Source organism: Gadus chalcogrammus, chromosome 12, assembly GCF_026213295.1.
Source record: "Gadus chalcogrammus isolate NIFS_2021 chromosome 12, NIFS_Gcha_1.0, whole genome shotgun sequence".
Lineage (NCBI taxonomy): Eukaryota > Metazoa > Chordata > Actinopteri > Gadiformes > Gadidae > Gadus > Gadus chalcogrammus.
The window spans coordinates 25802519-25820375 of NC_079423.1; the positions used below are offsets into that span (position 1 = coordinate 25802519).

The 17857-nt window shown below is 44.4% G+C and overlaps 1 protein-coding gene across 1 annotated transcript; it reads right to left on the minus strand.

The window, feature by feature from the left end:
- Positions 1 to 446: 446 nt before the first annotated feature.
- Positions 447 to 17418, minus strand: LOC130392769 (leucine-rich repeat-containing protein 24-like). Its single transcript, XM_056603269.1, has 10 exons — positions 16930 to 17418; positions 8515 to 8579; positions 8143 to 8332; positions 7582 to 7668; positions 6488 to 6679; positions 6139 to 6307; positions 2436 to 2698; positions 1422 to 2027; positions 707 to 971; positions 447 to 601 (listed from the first exon to the last, which is right to left on the minus strand). Exons 1-10 carry the CDS (start codon positions 17209 to 17211, stop codon positions 447 to 449), a joined length of 2274 nt encoding a protein of 757 aa, XP_056459244.1. The 5' UTR covers positions 17212 to 17418.
- Between the last annotated feature and the right edge of the window lie 439 nt (positions 17419 to 17857).

Below are 17857 nucleotides of genomic sequence, written 5' to 3' on the forward strand. Positions count from 1 at the left end.
GTCTCGCCCCAGCACAGGGACCTTGTTTGGTGCAGTGACATCACCTCAAGTCTAATAGTGTAAGAGAAAGGGGTGAGGGCGGGCGGAGGGGGGGAGGGGGGGGGGGGGGGGGGGGGGAGGGAGTTGTTCACACATACACACGCGAGGTCACCCAAGTGAGGTGAGGACCAACCTGAACAAAGTCCTTCTCCTGAACCTCCACGTATGAATGGCGTTCCTTTTTAGGCACCAGGCTCGTGTTCCTCTCTCGACGCGTTGCGTGTTTTTCCTCCCCTTCACCTCAATGGGTCGGTTTGTTTTTGTCGTTTGTTGTTATGTCTCACACACGAATGGTCAGCACAAGAAGCACAGTAAGCGGAATGAATCAAGCGGAGTCACGTATCCCATCTCGAACGTTTAGGGATCTCTGGATTTCTTTAGCTTAAGTTTTCCACGCGGGCGCCTCCTCAGCAGTGAATCTCGTAGGCGATCTGGGAGTCCATGAAGAGGCCCGTGTGGTTGAGGAACATCCCCTCCGCCTCGGACGTGACCACGGGCTCCGCCTCACCCCCCTCCCCAGCCATCCTCCGCATGGTCCGTATGTCCGGCTCCTGCTGATGCTCCAGCTTCTCCAGCTCCTCCAGTTTCTCCAGCTGCTGCTGCTGCTGCTGCTGCTGCTGCTGCTGCTGCTGCTGTTGCTGCTGCTGCTGCTGCTGGAGTTGATGCTGCTGCTTCTTGGGGGCCGGGGCCGGGCTCACGGCCTGTCCAGGCCCCGCCGAGCGGACGGGGCTGCAGGAGGACAGGCTGTCGGAGGGGGCCGGGGCCGGGTAACCCCCCAGGGGGCCGGCGGAGGCGGGGGGCGCGGGCGGCAGGACGGGCTTGGCGCGGTTCAGCACGTACATCTCGTGGCCCCGCTCGTCGCGGTACTCCTCCAGCTGGGCGAAGGTGGTGGGCCCGTCCGAGTAGTCGTTGACGTACAGGATGCTCTCCTCCTACGGTGGGGGACACACAAAGCGTTGCTTTAGGAGACCTTTGTGTGCATCTGTTGTGACCCCCCCCTCCTTTAGTGTGATGGGTTTGATCAAGATTTGTTTAGATAAAAAAACTGTTTCTTTTATTGCTCACTATGAAAAAACATCCACGCTGTATGCTTCTTGATTTTGCAAAGTTGCTTGAAAAGGACCTTTTGGTGAAAAGACTTTCATTGTGCATTAAAGCGATACCTTGATGGTCTGGTACAACACACTGGATACATGACTGATTTGAATGTATATAATCCGCACTCCACCGAACATCACAATAAATACACAAAAAATATACATAGAACCATTGATTGGTTACTCTGATCCAATAGTGAACGAATGAACCCGATCGGGGTTTAACCCGCATACAAACGGATCTACTATCCGCTACTGGCTCACCTCCCTGCCGAGGGCACTCACCTTCTCCGACACGTCCGCCTCCTTCTCCCGCTGCTGGTGCCGGCTGTAGATCATGGCCACCAGCAGCAGCGCGGTGAGCGCCAGCAGCGAGATGCCGATGGCGATGGCCGTCTGAGTGGCGGGCCCCAGGGCGCTGAAGGCCATGCTGCCCAGCGCGTACAGCGGCTCGCGGCTGACGTCCGAGCCCGAGGCGGGCCGGTGGTTCCTCAGGCGGGGCCAGGAGGGGTAGTAGGGCGCGCTCGCCTGGGACCAGGACGCCCAGATGGAGGACGAGGAGGCGGAGGACGAGGAGGTGGAGGAGTTGATGGCCAGCTGGAAGGTGACCCGGGCCACGCCGCCGGCGTTCCAGGCCTCGCACTCGTAGAAGCCGGCGTGCGCCACCGTCACGTTGCTGAGGAACAGCATGCCGCTGCCCGTGTCGGGGTCGAAGCGCTCGCCCCCCTCACTCTTCTGCAGACGCACCTTCCCTTCGTCCGAGGTGTCCTCCTCTTCCTCCTCTCTGGCCCCGCCGCCGCCCCCGCCCGCGGACCCTCCGCCCCCCAGCTCGTGCACCAGGCCCCGGGGGGACAGCACCACCTTACCCTGGAAGGCCTTCCTCCAGGTCACCTGCGGGCAGACGGGATCGTCATGATTATACATACATGGAGAGTACCATTGTTTCAATCATCACACTGATCATTGTTAATGGCCCACTTTCTGGCAAGTCTTCTTCGATCTGGTTGGCGATGATTTATCCTAACTATGAAGACAATCAATTGCAAATGTCAGCTCGTTTGCAATCACACAAAGACTGCTCATCTGGTCCCCGTTAATTGGCAGACAACTGGCCATGGGGCACACAAGTACAACAACACCCCAAAACAGACCCCAAATCAGACGTTGCAGACAGTGAGTACCACTCTGTGAGCATGTTTCAAAGGACTAAAGGCTCAGTGAAGGTTCCATGCCGACGCAACGCAATTACCAACTAACCTTAACTAAGCCTTACGTCCAGGGTGTGTATGAATACGGTACCTGCGGTCGCGGATATCCCGAGGCGTGGCAGGACACCCGGAGACTCTCCCCCAGCCGCACGGCCAGCCTCCTGGGCTCCAGCTGCACCAGAGGGGGGATGCACACCAGGCTGTTGAGGGGCACCTCCACCAGGCTGAGGTGGGAGAGGCGCGGGGGCTCGGTGCAGACCAGCCGCCGTTCGGCAGAGCTGAGCAGACGCTGGCCCTCCTCGTCGATCCAGCTCCTCAACCAGTGGAGGGCACAGTCGCACCGCCACGGGTTGTCTGAGGAGATGGGCGGCAGCATCGAAGAGTAGAGAGACCCCGGTCACACACAGATTCTGATGCACTGCTCTGAGTGCATCAGCAGATGTGTTGGCATATTTTGTAGAGGCTCAGGTTTGAGAATGCATTGGTTCTGAGGTGAGACCGAAGCAGAGAGAGTCTTAAAGTGTAATTCCTGCGAAAATTGAACCCAGGGTCTTTGTTTTGGCATGAAAACCCATCAAATAAGCCCTCCAGATACCTTTTTCATTGAAAATCGAGTATTAGAGTTTGCCCGGCGCAATGTTTGGCGTCCATGTTATTGACTTGGGGCATTGAGTTTCGCTTCCAAATCAGCATTTTTGCACCAAACCTCTGCAGTAGCATGACTAGGGTCCCTACACATAAAACGAAGCACAAACAACTTAGTTTGCAAACCCAGAGTTTATTTAAAAAGACAGTCCAACAAGCATTACTGGTAGGTCCGTGTTTACAGGAAGTCCACACAAGTCGGTTGCTGAATGCACCGGAGTTCAGTTCAAGGAGGAAAATTTTGAAATTTATCATTTATAGAATTTATATTTATAAATAATATATAGCAAGTGTTGACATGTAAATTAAAGGACTTGCATATGTAGGTTACAGTTACAAAATATTTTTTCGCTACAATCAAGCATGGCACGTTTTTGACAGAAGACTCACTGAACACGTGATTGACGCATAGAGTGACCGAATGCGCCGGAGTTCAGTTCAACGAGGAAAGTTTTGGAATTTATCATTTATGTAATTTATATTTATAAATAAAATATAGCAAGTGTTGACACGTAAATTAAAGGACTTGCATATGTAGGTTAGTTACAAAATATTAGTTCGCTACAATCAAGCATGGCACGTTGTTGACAGAAGACGCACTGCACACGTGATTAACGCATAGAGTGAAGGACAGCTCAAGCCCCGGAGAAGAAGACCCATCTACAGCTTGAAGTCAAGAGAGAGAGATGGTTCGTGTTTGTGTTTTCCCCGGGTGCGGAAAACAAATGAAAAGTTACACCCCAGAAACTTTCCATAGACTGCCATCGTGGTACAATGACCGATCTTTGGTAGACCAGTGGCTTATTGTTTTCATTATGGACATTGAGACGCCAATTGAGATGCTGATATAGAAGGATCACCGTGTCTGCAGTGCTCATTTCGATTAAGGCGACTTCATCATTCCTAAAAGAGCTGCTGACCCAAAGAACCCAAATAAAGTGTCATTGAAGAAGAATGCTATTCCACGAGTGCAGCAAGTGGCTACGGATAAACTTGAGGTAAGGTTGTTTATATGTTGCTTATTTGTCGTGTTGCATGATTTTTCTCAATTGGTGTGGAGGAGGAAGAGTCATCCGAACGTTTAACAATTGTTGTCATATATTTGTGTAATAACAGTACAATAACATACAACAAACACATCCTTTAATTTACGTGTCAACACAATATATTATTTATAAATAGCAATTATAGAAATTATAAATTCCAAAACTTTCCTCCTTGAACTGAACTCTGACGCATTCGGCTATCGACTGGGTTTGCAAACTAGGTTGTTTGTGCTTTGTTTTATGTGTGGGGACCCTAGTCATGCTACTGCAGAGGTTTGGTGCTATTTTTAACAATATTAGTGGTTCAAAAATGCTGTTTTGGAGGCGAAACTCAATGCCCCAAACCAATAATATGGACGCCAAACATTGCGCTGGGCAAACTCTTATACTCGATTTTCAATTAAAAAGATATCTTGAGGGCTTATTTGATGGGTTTTCATGCCAAAACAAAGACCCTGGGTTAAATTTTCGCCGGAATGACACTTTAAGAGGGAAGCATACTTCTGGAGGAAAATAAGTGTGGTGAGGTCGCAAGAAAGAAGTCATTGGTTAATTGATTAGTTATTGCGGGGAAGACGAATAAACAGCCTTCACTGAAATACATTTTTGGCTTAGTTTCTGAAGATGGCAATGTGAACAACCATTGGTCAAAAGTTCAAGGCATGCATTATTTAATCTGTTTTATTTTATCGGAATTCTTGTCTCCATGGTGACGGGGAAATTGAAAAAAAAAAAAGAATATAAATTTGGTCTCGGTCGGGCGAATAAAGGTTCTTCTTTTTTTTCTGGTTCAATGGCAAAATACAAGGCCTTTAAAAAGTAAAAAATCGTGAGGCTGAGCATACAATGAGCCACTGAAAGACCTCAGTCTGGAGGCCTCAAGTCTTTGCTCCCTGACTTTCTTGTTTCCTTTACACAATCTAAACTTCACTGGTGCCCTCAATATCTAAGCCAGAGGTTGTGTTATTCATCCAAATCCCAGAGAAGGACTGGCCCTAGACCATGGTTTCTCAACGGACGGGGCGTTCGCACAACCTAGGGGGGGGCGCTGGGAACGTGATTTTCTTTTCTTTTTTTGGGGGGGGGGGGGATTTTAAACTTTCATGGTTTTCAAATCTTTTTGGTGCAAAAATAGGCTATCTGAAATAAATAGCCTATGCTCAGTGTAACAGTGGTCATACAGCGCGGTTCGGTCCTGCACACGCCCGGACTCCCGTTACATCAGCTATCGTCATGATCTCTATAGTAACACTGATAAACATAACCCAAGGGTTAATAGTTCAATAAACAACACAACACAATCAAACATGGGCGATAGCAACAAAAAAAATACTAAGTTTGTTTCATAGCCTGTTTTCCTCCTTCCTCTTGCTGTTGTTCAGTTCCAGCTGCTCTGAGCATAGTCTCCACGAAAAGACTGTTGCATTTCAAATACAAAATATATAGGCCCAATTAGGCCTCTGCGCGCAATCTGTTTCTCTGGTGCCCGCGTTAAATGGGTTAATTACAGTGATGGACAACTGTTAGCCAATCAGAGTTGAGACATTTGCATGTCATGAATATTCTGGAATATTTATTGATATTTTTGTCACCAAAACCAACTCAGAGGGCATTCATTGCTATTAGTGACCACCGCAAAATCAATGAAAGAGTGCCCTAGGCAAGATCAGATGATCATCATCATCATTAATTCATTTAATTGCCGTTATGAATTATCAAGTCAGACAGGGATGCACTGGGAACCAAAAGTGTCAGATCAGCAAAACATGTCCACCAATTGTTTCTGGTATTAACTCCTAATATTTTCAATATAATTCAAATTTCGATTTTTCAAAAAAATATTTCTATATATATATATATATATATATATATATATATATGTCTATGGTACATATACATTTACTTGGCTTGGTGCCCCATAAGATTCATCGACGCACTATATGATGGCCTGCATGGAGGAGAAAGGTGACCCTAGTGTTCAAGCGCTAGTCCTGGCAGAGAAACAGAAACAATGTCTTTGATGTGGGAGTCCAAACCCTCTGCCCCTCTGTCTCTCTCTCTCTCTCTCTCTCTCTCTCCCCCCGGTGTCTCTCTCTCTCTTACCAGTGATACGTAGCACCTGCAGGCTGACCAGCGGCCGTAGAGACGCCGCCCCGATGGTGTGCAGGTTGTTTCTGCTCAGATCCAGCAGAGCCAAGGAGGTCAGGCCGACCAGCGCCTGGTCCGACAGCATCTCTATGCTGTTGTGCTGTAGGTGGAGTTCTTGGAGGCGCTGTGAGAGCAAAAACACACACACGCAAGCACGCACGCACGCACGCACGCATGCACACATGCGGAAACACATATATACACAAAAGTGTTGCGCTTGCTTAGGATTAAAATAACCCTTTGCAATGATGGATCGCAATGAGGTTATTTGTTTATGAGTGAGGTTCTTTGAAATCGGTTTTACCTGCAAGCCCCGGAATGTGTAATCCTGTAACTGTGTGATGTCATTTCCTGCCAGGTAGAGGATTCTGAGGTGCTCCAGCCCCTGGAACATCTCAGCTGTCACGAGGTGAATCCGGTTCCCGTTCAGAGCCAGTTCCAGCAGTTGATGCTGGTTTTGGAAGGAGCCGGCCTCCACGGCCGAGATGGTGTTGTTCTGAAAACACGCAGAGATGTTTAAGGTGCAATATGCAAGATTTTCTGTTCCAAGCGAGATGAAGGTACAATTTTTTTAATAAATCGGGAGTCGGAGGATTCGGAGGAGTCGCCCTACCGTCTCCAATACCCGCCCACCCTCAAAAACAGAAGCTTGATTAACACTGCTGCTGGGTCGGAGCATTAACCCAGCTCCCTGTATCCTTCAAGTTAGCATCTATACAACGGATTGGGTATAAGAGTGCATTTAAAATGAACCGTTGAACCGGTTCATTCTACGTTGAACCGTAGCAAAGCTGCTAAGCCTTCTGTGCATGGGTCCTGTTGATTTGAACACGTCCCCCTTCAGAGGAGAAAACAATCTGACTACTGGGTTCAGAAAATAGCACATAATAGAAAATATTCTTTCAGTTAGGAGAGCTTGGTTTGAATCCCTAGTTGTTATATTAATGCGGCTTATCCTAAATCCTAAATCCAGACCACCATTCAAGGACACTGACTCAGTAAATCACTATTTCATGTTCAGTTCCACAACTGAATGACTCAACAGCTTTTGGCAAAAACATTGTTCACGTTCATTCAACTGAATTGAATAACATGAAAACAACACTTGCACCACAACAACAGATATATAAGTGGTATATAGTATGTATTGTGTATATAGTATGTATTGTGTAGCCCAAAATAACTGTTGATATTGCAAGGCTTATTTCAGGCTTGCTCAAACTGCTTTCGATGTTCAGCTACGGTGAATGGTGTGCGTGTGTGTGTGTGTGTGTGTGTGTGTGTGTGTGTGTGTGTGTGTGTGTGTGTGTGTGTGTGTGTGTGTGTGTGTGTGTGTGTGTGTGTGTGTGTGTGTGTGTGTGTGTGTGTGTGTGTGTGTGTGTGTGTGTGTGTGGTTACCTGCAGGTAGAGGTAGTGCAGCCGCCTCAGTTGTGGGAGGTCTTTTCGCCGAATCTGACCAATCATATTGTCCTGAAGAAAGATGGTCTGGATGGACACAACAGTAGTTGGAAAGAAAAAAGATAAGAAGGAACACTTCATCGATTGAATAAGTGCACATGAGATGGAGTACCACCTACTTCCTGCCCTGCAGTAGTGTTCTGACCTGCCTAACCACAGGTGGGCCCGTCCTCCAATCTTTTGTTTGTTCATTACACCCGACTCATAACATGGACTTTAGCATTTATTTAACCGTTTTTATGTCCCTTTGCTTTATGCGATCTGTTCATTTTCTTTGCAAGAGCTTTCATCCAAAGCAATTTACCAGTGGGACTGAATCAATCAAGAGTGCAGAGGAGCCATAGCAATCACAAATACAAGGTGACTCTTATTATATAAATATAACTTTGGAGATTCCAAAGATCAATAATCAATTCTGATACCGTGACCACGATTAGCTCTACTTTCTACACACAGTGTGCACACGCATGTGGCCTCGGGGCCGTCCCAGGCCTCTGCTACCTGTGTGGTTGGCGGGACGTGTTTCGGGACGTCCCGGATGCCCATGGACCCACACTCCACAGTCAGGCTGTAGCATCTGCAGTTAGCCGGGCAGGAGATGGTGCCGTGGCCCTGGCTCAGGCTCGACAGCAGGAGGAGCAGGGAAAGGAGGCACAGGACAGGGGAATGGGGACCCATAGCTGGGGCGGGGCTGGGGGTACGCAGGCAGATAGACGATCCTGGTGCGGCCCCTCAGGCTCCTGTGGCGGACAGCGAGGAAGGAGGTGAGTGAGCAGAGTGCATGACAATTGGAGCTCCATGCTAATAACACAGCGATTCCTACACCGTCATGTGTCCTTTTCAATGTAGTTAGATACATTAATAACATCGCACTGCATCACTGCCTGACACAGCAGGTTGGAACACTTGGAGTACAGCCTTGTGGACTGTAGGTTGAACTTGAAGGAAAATATTGATTCTCAAGAGGATCAACATTGTGTTGTGCACAAATGTGTGTATATTCATCATGTTATCGCTGCGCTGTGTTCATTCCTTCTTATTTATCCATTTACCCCTCTCTGCTTAGATTTAGCTGAGGTCCATATCTGAGCTGACTGCCACCATTCTTCTGCATGGAGTTATGTGCAACGTTAATAACCACTCCTCCAGACTCCATACATACACAAAACAAAACAAAAACACTATTTATTTCACTTTGCACAATATGACAGACACTGTTTGTGTGTCAGAACTCAGAAGCAGTTATTTGAAGTTTGCTCTAGCAGAATTACATTATTTCCTTAAAACAACACCAACGTGCATACACAAATACCATTTAGGGTTCACCATAGGTGTAAGCCATAATTATTTTGAGCAAGTCCTGAGATTTGTTGAATGTTCATGTCTTAATGTGTGATTCCTCGCTTTTAACTACTCCATCTATCTGTGTATATTATCCGTGGAAGACACAGTAAAGCTGGTAGAGAATAGAGCAGTGTAACCAGGTCTGGGATCCTTCTCAAGGAGGGGTGTAGCTTGACCAGGGGTCTCCTTTCATGAGGGACTGCTGAGCATTTATCCTTTGTCACGCATCCTACATATTGAGACGATGGCCCACATTGTGATTGGCGCTAATCTGCAAAGGTCAAACCACTGCAGGACAGATGAATTTCTCAAACCTGGCTCTGATCCAATGGCTGTGCAGAAAGCAGGGAAAGCTCTCATCATAGGGCTTGGTTATATGTCAGTCAAACTGTGCACACGTGGATCAAGTGCAGGTAAGCTGTCACTGTCTTTGCTTTATGCTACGCTATGCCAAACAAAGTCGCCAGCTATGCATATTTAGGCAGAATATGATGGAATCTACTACAGAGAAAAAAATAAATGTAAGACTGGGAAACTATGCATAAGGTGGTTACGTTTGCTTGATGCAATTCTCAAAGTTGTTATGAATGGAGCCACACACAAACCACATCTGAGAATGTTTATTTTTTAAGTAAGAAAGACATATACAAATTTGGTACTACGTCTCAGCATTGGCAGCGTCTCCCACGCTGACCCACTACCATATACTCTGTGTCAAACATCTGCTTTGTTGGTAACTCTTCACCCTTGAAATGCATAATAATAAAAAGCAGGCAAATCCAGTAAATGTTTTCTTTTTTAAAGATTTGTAATTTTTTTAAAGACCTTTAACTTTCAACATTTCTCAGGGAAGGTTAGTTATTTACCAGGACATACATACATTACATGGACGCATAGGCCTACCCATAAAAATGTGTGTGTGTGTGTGTGTGTGTGTGTGTGTGTGTGTGTGTGTGTGTGTGTGTGTGTGTGTGTGTGTGTGTGTGTGTGTGTGTGTGTGTGTGTGTGTGTGTGTGTGTGTGTGTGTGTGTGCGTGTGTGTTTGTATCTGTCTGTCTGTCTTTTGTCTTTATTGGCCTGCTTGCGTTCGGGTGAGTCTGCGTGTGTTAATTATCCTATCCCTTAATTATACGTATTAGTCTGCCGCTGCGGATCATTTTATTTCGTGGCCGCTGTGCCGGAAACCTATCTCGCATTGAAAAGCCTACCTCTTCTCACGTCCAAAGCACGTGTGATGTTTTATTTACACCTTCAAATATTTATTTGTATTACGTTCTATTATAATATTCAAATAACACAGACAACATGGACGCACAATGATTGTTACTCAGGCAGAGAATATTCCAGGTCGAGAAACGTCATTAAGAACAAACATTTATTCAAGCCATTCTAATGTAGGCCTACATTCATATATTTTTTGAATGCACATGCATTTGCAGATGCAGATCAGTGAAACCGACTCCTAATAAAGCTCAGGCATCGCAGCCTGTGTTGTGCTTTGTTTATCTAATTCAGCCCAGGCTACATCCAAGATGGGCACACTCTGGTTGATGATGCGAACATGATCCTACTGTACACCTTACCTCACCAGAGATAGAAGGAGAGAGAATGGATGCCTTGCTGTGCGATCCGGAGATTCCGACAAAAATGCCCTCGTTACTTTGAATAACCGGACTGTAATTACATTCCGATCGGCGGCCAGAAATGTAGCTCGTGCAAAACAGTTGCGTGTTCATCCTCGTGCGCCGGACACAATGTGCGGGGTGCTCGAGCCATCCTGATAGGACAGCCAACAACCAGCTCGACGCATCCTTAGAAAATGGACTCTTTATTCATGTTTAAAAAAAAATGGTGGCTTTTGCCTCGTATTATGACCGCCTGACATCCTATAGCCCACGTTTAAATCAGGTCGTTGTTCTTTATTCAAATCCAGAATGCTATTCTACTGTAATCGAGATAATGTCCTGGTGCGCGCATCATGTCAATCAATGTATTCACGTTTCTCTCCCCTGGCACCGCCCCTTTTTGATACACGAACATGCAGCACGCTGGTCAGGGACATGTTATGTACATGATTCATGGCAGGCTGTAGTAGCCTATAAATACAGCCGCTGGAGTCAAGAGGTCAATTAAAGTGACATCACAACACCCTCATTATTTCAGACGCAAAGGCAGGTGCTAGTAGGCAATGCATGACACACGTTTTTGCGCGAGAACATGTGACATGTTAACAGGTGAGTGATATGGTCCACTATCGTCAAATATTAGCCCTAGGCTTCACTAATTAAATTGTAATATTAATTGAACGGGTAAACTTGCCTCACACACATATTCCTGCACGCAGATAGGCGTGTACGTCAATGTTAAGCCGCGGTTTAAGCCTATTGAATATTTTTGAACATTTTTAATGTAGATGTAATGACAAGGCAAATGAATTCAGTTCCTTCCCATCATGAAATTACTCGGAAATTCGGAAGTCTTTCATGTGGAAAGTGCCACTTTTATGTATGATATAATAACTATTATTTGATTGTATTTTGTTAGAAATGGCATAATCAGTCAGTCACTATTAATCAGTGAAATGCGTGGTGATAATATCAGTTTCAAGTTGACCACGGCTGCCTCTGCACATCTGCAGGACACTATTTCGATATTTCCGACAACACAATCATCAACATTTAATGGAGCAGAGCCCATTACAGCTATAATATTTCCTTGCAACATGATACATATAATTTACACAATGACAGCAGTCTCTGTATAAAGCATATTTTGTTCCAACTCAGCTGCTATTACTGGTGGCAAATTCTAATTAATCATTTATTGTTAAATATATGAAAAGGTCCAGTTGTGAAATAACCTCAAACCATCCATTCTACAGAGTAATCCTTAAAAGTCTTCAAGTAGGTAAATGGTATTTGCGCAAGCAACTCCTTGCACTTTCCATAAGCACTAACATTGTTTATGGATCAGCGGTTCTAACAAATGTCATGGGGGTCCTGAGAGGAGTTTATTAGCTGTTGGTAGTTGTTCATAGTTATGAGGCAGGCCTAGGCTACTGTGTTTGAACAATACATCCATATCCAATATGTGGGGCCTTGTGTGGGCATACTGTAAAACGTGGCCATTGACCAAAATACCAGTACTATAAATGAATGAGTGAAGTTTTATTTTTGGTTCTTATTTGATTTTAATCTTGAGGACCTTGTAGGAAAGGTCACTACCCGTGGTCTCAATTAGTGCCCTTATAGCCTGCAACAAATGAACAAAGAGAAAATACAATTAGATAGGTACGAAACAAATTGAACACATATCAAATAAAAAATATATCCCTTTTTAGATAGTGGAGTTAGGAAAATTTACTATCATATACCGTGAAATTACTAAAGCAGGTATGTTCCTGCTTGAACAAACCACTGATATATTTTTCTGAAAAACACTGTGAAGAAACTGTGAGGTCAAGGAAAAATGTTCTGTGTGTAACTAACAGCCTTGCTGTTAGAAAATGTAAAAGCATACTAGCAGAAGACAGGCGCATAAGAGGCGTGGTTCGATCAGTCATCTCACTGGGGTTGTGCATTAAGATAAACCAAATAGAAAGGTCGGCAAATACATACAAATACATAAAAATGTAGGTATCACAAAATATTGTATTTGATGAAGCACACAAAAACACACACACACGCACGCGCACACACACACACACACACACACACATGCACATACACACACACACACACACACACACACATGTTTTATACCTGTTCAACAGCCGCCTGTATCGTCGAATTACTGTAGCTGGCTGGAGCCAGAAAAGAAACGGACAGGGCAAAGATCAACTTCAGAGGATCTGAAAGGATTCAAAGACACAACAAGGTCAATAGAAGCGAAGATTATCATTTACTCTTACAGTCCAGTTATTTGAGGTCAATAATGTAGGATATACCAGTATGCAGCTTTCAAAATATTATATGTTTGAGTACAATGTCAACGCACATTAGGGTTGATTGAGTGTGCTTTGAGTTCTGGTAGGCCTTTGCGATATGGATTAAATATTCTATCACGGTATGGGTAATTGCAAACCTCAATAAGGATATGTATCGCAATATAGTGCATTTTCTGTGGATTCTATTCAAATATATGGAAGGGATAATGTATACAACGCCGGTCATTATCAGGGAAAAAATAAATCGCTTATTTTTGAAAATGACCGGCGATGTTATATACATTATCCCACTTATTACACGGCTACTTCACATGGTGTGTCTTTTTACAATTTATTTGTTACCAGCATTCGTAGTGTTGATCAGCAGAGAAATAATCTGCCAAAGACGTTGACGTCGCTTAGCAACCGAAGACGCTTGGGTTGACAAGTTACCGGACTACTTGCGGAATGATACCAAAGACGTCATTAGAGGCAAAAAATCCTTTGTTTTCCTTGACAGCGGTCAATTAACTTAGCAACGGTGAATTATCAAATATAATTCACTACCGGAAGTTGTGAAGGGCCCATGCAAGTGAACGGAGCGTTCCACGGCATTGAGAAGACCTGTGTAATAAGTACCAAATGCTCAAATAGTGCAGCATATAGACCGAATAATATGCTGCACTATTTGCACTATTTTATCATTATAAAATATCAAAAGCAAATATAAAAACACTTGGTTTTAACAGACATCCAATTAACAAGTTAGTACTTGGCGTAACTTGGCACGTCCACAGGTCTGTTAACGTGTATGTGAACCCACTGTTTGAGATATAATGAGAAGCATGATAATCGAAATCAACGGTCCAGAACGAGCTTCACATATCTGCACACTAAAGACTCTTTCAACTCTTTCTTTCTTTCAAAAGATAGCATCTTTTGACCCTGGTCTGCCAGGCCCATTCACCCCCTAAGGTAAATACGGAAAGGAACCCTCTCGTCCGGTCTCGGCAGAGGTCGTTTCGTCCGTCAGTGGGTTGCCTCTGAGTTTACGAATCCGTAGTGCTCCGGGAGAAACGGAGCAATACCAACGGAAATCGAGGCAGCAGTATAAAGTCAGAAGTCCAACCATTCGCAAAAATAGAGAGAGTAGTATAATATCTGTATATTGTTATGTATTTTAAGCATATAAGCTGCCCCCACATAGCCACTAGGAAGCAGGATCGAACACACAAGCTGCATTGCCCTCACATAGCCACTAGGAAGCAGGATCGAACACATAAGCTGCAATAACTACTCCAGCCACAGATGGCAGCACATTTAGACTGGTGAGGAGGGCGGAGCCAATACTTCACACCGGCCACGCCTACTTCACATAGGCCACGCCCACTTGACCCTAACCAGCGCGGGAGTGAGATTGGAGGCCAGAGACATAGGCGGACCCGCAGAGAGACCCGGGCCTAAGCCCGGGGCTCAACTTAGATCTTCAGTATTTCTCTCCACGCGTGTTAGATACAATTCCCTCCCTTTTGCTCCATAGTTACCATACCGAAATACTTTAGCAAATAAAGTGAGCCGGATTGGACTACTTTCTTCAAAAACGCGACAATATACGTATTGAATTTAACATTTTATACTTATATTATACTATATAGGCCAACCTGACCTTTTTATTTTATCATTCCCCTGCTTTGGCAATGAGTTGTAACTGGTCATTTAAAAATGGCGCAATATTTTGAGGAGAGAATCTGCGGGTTGGTGAGGGGTGTCACATGCCACCGCCGCCTAGGCCTACACTTTTTGCACCTTTTTCTGCAGATTTCGGATGACACAAAGCAAAATCATCTCCTCTACAGATGCCATGTTTGCGATTGTCGATGACGGTAAATTGTGACAGGACAGTCACTGCCCTCTAGAGCAGGCATCACCAAACGGCGGATCGCGGTCCGGGTCCGGTCCAAGTGACGGCCCTATCCGGACCCATGACCAATTTATTTTTTTATGATTATTATTATTTATTTATTTTTGATTTCACTATACAAAGCATGATTATGTTAATAAAGACATTTCTCACTGAAATACAAATTTAAAGGCAGAATGGTCCGTAGTACAGTAAATGGCTGTAAATGGCTTGCTCGAAAATTAGGAAAGTTTACCACGAAAACAGACATTTTAAAGATGAATGGACTGACCAATACATGTTCTCCCGCAGGGCAGTACTAACCCTTTGTTCTGTCTTTTATGTGTTGAAACCGTGGAAGATCCTTAGAGAAAAAGTATTTCCAGAAGTCAGAAGTAAGAGCGTGGAAAATATCCGAGCTGAGAGCTCAGTATGAGAGGTCTACGCGAGTCTTCACACACTCATTTACAGGCCAGCATCAGCAATTAGGAACGCATCCAAAAACGCAGGTGAAGGGGTCAAAAGTGAGGACAAGGGATCAGCTCTCTTAAAGAAGTTGACCCTTGGGCTCACTTCTGTGGGGGCTGAAGGCTTAAGGACCCAAATCACAAGGTCCAAACGAGTGAGTTTCACCCCCGACGAACCAGTAGCAGAATAAATTGATTTACGATATCCTTCTGTCTCTTCGAGGCCATAAACAACATGGAGAGACCATCAGACCCGGGGGAGGGAGACCCTCGACACGAAGACCATTGTAACAAACCCAATTTAGGAAATGCGAAACTTAATAAAATAAGGATGCATTACGGGAAACAACTAATATTAGGCTCAATACTATTGGGAGCATTAAAAATAGCAAAAAGCAATCTCTTTCTCACCAAACTCCCCCCCTCCCTCCGTCTGTCACGGCATGTGTGTAATAGCGTCGCTCAAAAAATAGCCAATCAAAGCATTTGTTTACCGGAAGAGCGATTTGGAATGATAAAATGGCTTGCTCGAAAATTAGGAAAGTTTACCACGAAAACAGACATTTTAAAGATGAATGGACTGACCAAGACATGTTCTCCCGCAAGGCAGTACTAACCCTTTGTTCTGTCTTTTATGTGTTGAAACCGTGGCGCTGATAAAAAGCGGAAATATTAAGCGACATTAAGAATCCAAACACAGATCCTTAGAGAAAAAGTATTCCCAGAAGTCAGAAGTAAGAGCGTGGAAAATATCCGAGCTCAGAGCTCAGTATGAGAGGTCTACGCGAGTCTTCACACACTCATTTACAGGCCAGCAACTTGCAAATGAATGCTCACTTAAGATTGCATTGGTTTTGGGGCAACATAAAAAAACTTTCGGTGACGCGGCTATTGTGAAGGAGTGCTTGAACGCCGCTGCCAAGACGTTACTTGAAGGTAAACTAAGGGATGAATTGTGCGAAAAAATAAAGCGAATCCCAATGTCAGCTGCAACGACAACCAGAAAATCAGAAATGTTATCAGAAGACGCACTGTCACAGCTTGATGCGGCTGTTCATAGTGCCCCATCCTTAGCCATCGATGAGTCTTCAGATATGACGGATAATGCCCAGCTTTTGGTTGATGTGCGATTTTTACATTAAGACAAGAAAGAGATCTGTGAGGACCTGTTGGGTCTAACACCACTTGAGACACACACAAGACGAGAAGATATTTATGAGGCTATTAAGGAGATGCTGTCAAAGAGGGGGATTGATCTAACAAAGGTTGTCTCAGTCTCTACAGATGGGGTAACTGTTTTGCTTACTTGAAATGAAGGCCTAATGCACTTTGTCTTCATTTGGAGTGTAGGCCTAGTGTTCCTGTTCTGCTTACTTGACATGTAGGCCTTATGCACTTTTTATGTTTACTTGAAATGCAGGCCTCATGTCCCTGTTTTGTTTACTTGAAAGGTTAATATGCGTTACTTTGTCTAACTTGTTTTTCATAGGCTACTTGGAAATTGAAAATAAATACATCTGAAATTATAAGGAAATATGCCGTGTTGATTGTATTTGACAAAAGTAGGCTATTAGGACATGGTAGGTTAGAGGTTCGGACCTTTCTTGTAAGGAATTTTTAGTAACTGGACCTTGTTCAATTTTAATTGAAGACCCCTGCTCTAGAGGATGTATTGAGTAACATCCATAACAACGCTGAAACCGGACGGGGGTATAAGGGTCGTCCCGGAGAGACATCGTTCGGTAGCCTACGGACGGACGAATTTCGAATCGACTGTTGCAGGGACATCGGTTCTGCTTTACGCTCCTCCATGTTTGTTTCTGTGTTGATCGTGCACTTGTAGTGAACGTAAAGCAGGGTCAGAATGACGTAAAATACAGGGGTATGGTAAGATAACAATAGGAACGAAAGAGGGAAATATCTATTGATAGACATTTTTCTCTCCTGGTTATGATAGCAAATTTATTCCATTACAAATTCCTTGACGATCCTACAATGCACCGAATATGATTGCGGATACGCTTTTTTGTGATCAAATGTCCAAATTGTTGCTAGTGTATCAATTGGCAATTAATTTTGTGGATGCCTACATCTAAAACGCGAAAATAAGTTTGAACATGGATAAGCTATCCCTTTGAGATAGTTGTGGTACCTGGTGGAGTTGTGGGGACGTTTTCTGGAGAGGCCGTAGTGAGAGTTGTGTTTGTGCCGTTTGTTGCTATAAGAGGATGGGAGAGAAGAGTGGATACAAATGGAAACATGAAAAATAAGGTTATATTCCAATTTATATATTCCTATTTCATTTTATATATTATAGATGTATAAGATGAAAAAATGAATAGACCTTTACACCTGAACCAATGATTCCAGTGCCCCGTATATGCCGTTTGTATTTGATGTGTTGAATACAAACAGCAAAGCGATACCTTGATATCAATGGGCCACGATACTTGGTAGAATGTGGCAACCATATATATATATATATATATATATATATATATTTATACAACGGGGGACCTAAATCCAGCGATCTGATTGGTTCCCAACTGTTGTATAATGAGCGTATACATAACTGCTATGA

Excerpts from the sequence above, each read along its gene's own strand:
- LOC130392769 (XM_056603269.1), bottom strand. The coding sequence starts at position 17,211 with ATGTCTATCAATAGATATTTCCCTCTTTCGTTCCTATTGTTATCTTAC. Across the intron at positions 6,308-6,487 it reads ACACATTCCGGGGCTTGCAG|CGCCTCCAAGAACTCCACCT; the intron begins GTAAAACCGATT and ends TTGCTCTCACAG. Across the intron at positions 2,028-2,435 it reads CGGGATATCCGCGACCGCAG|GTGACCTGGAGGAAGGCCTT; the intron begins GTACCGTATTCA and ends GTCTGCCCGCAG.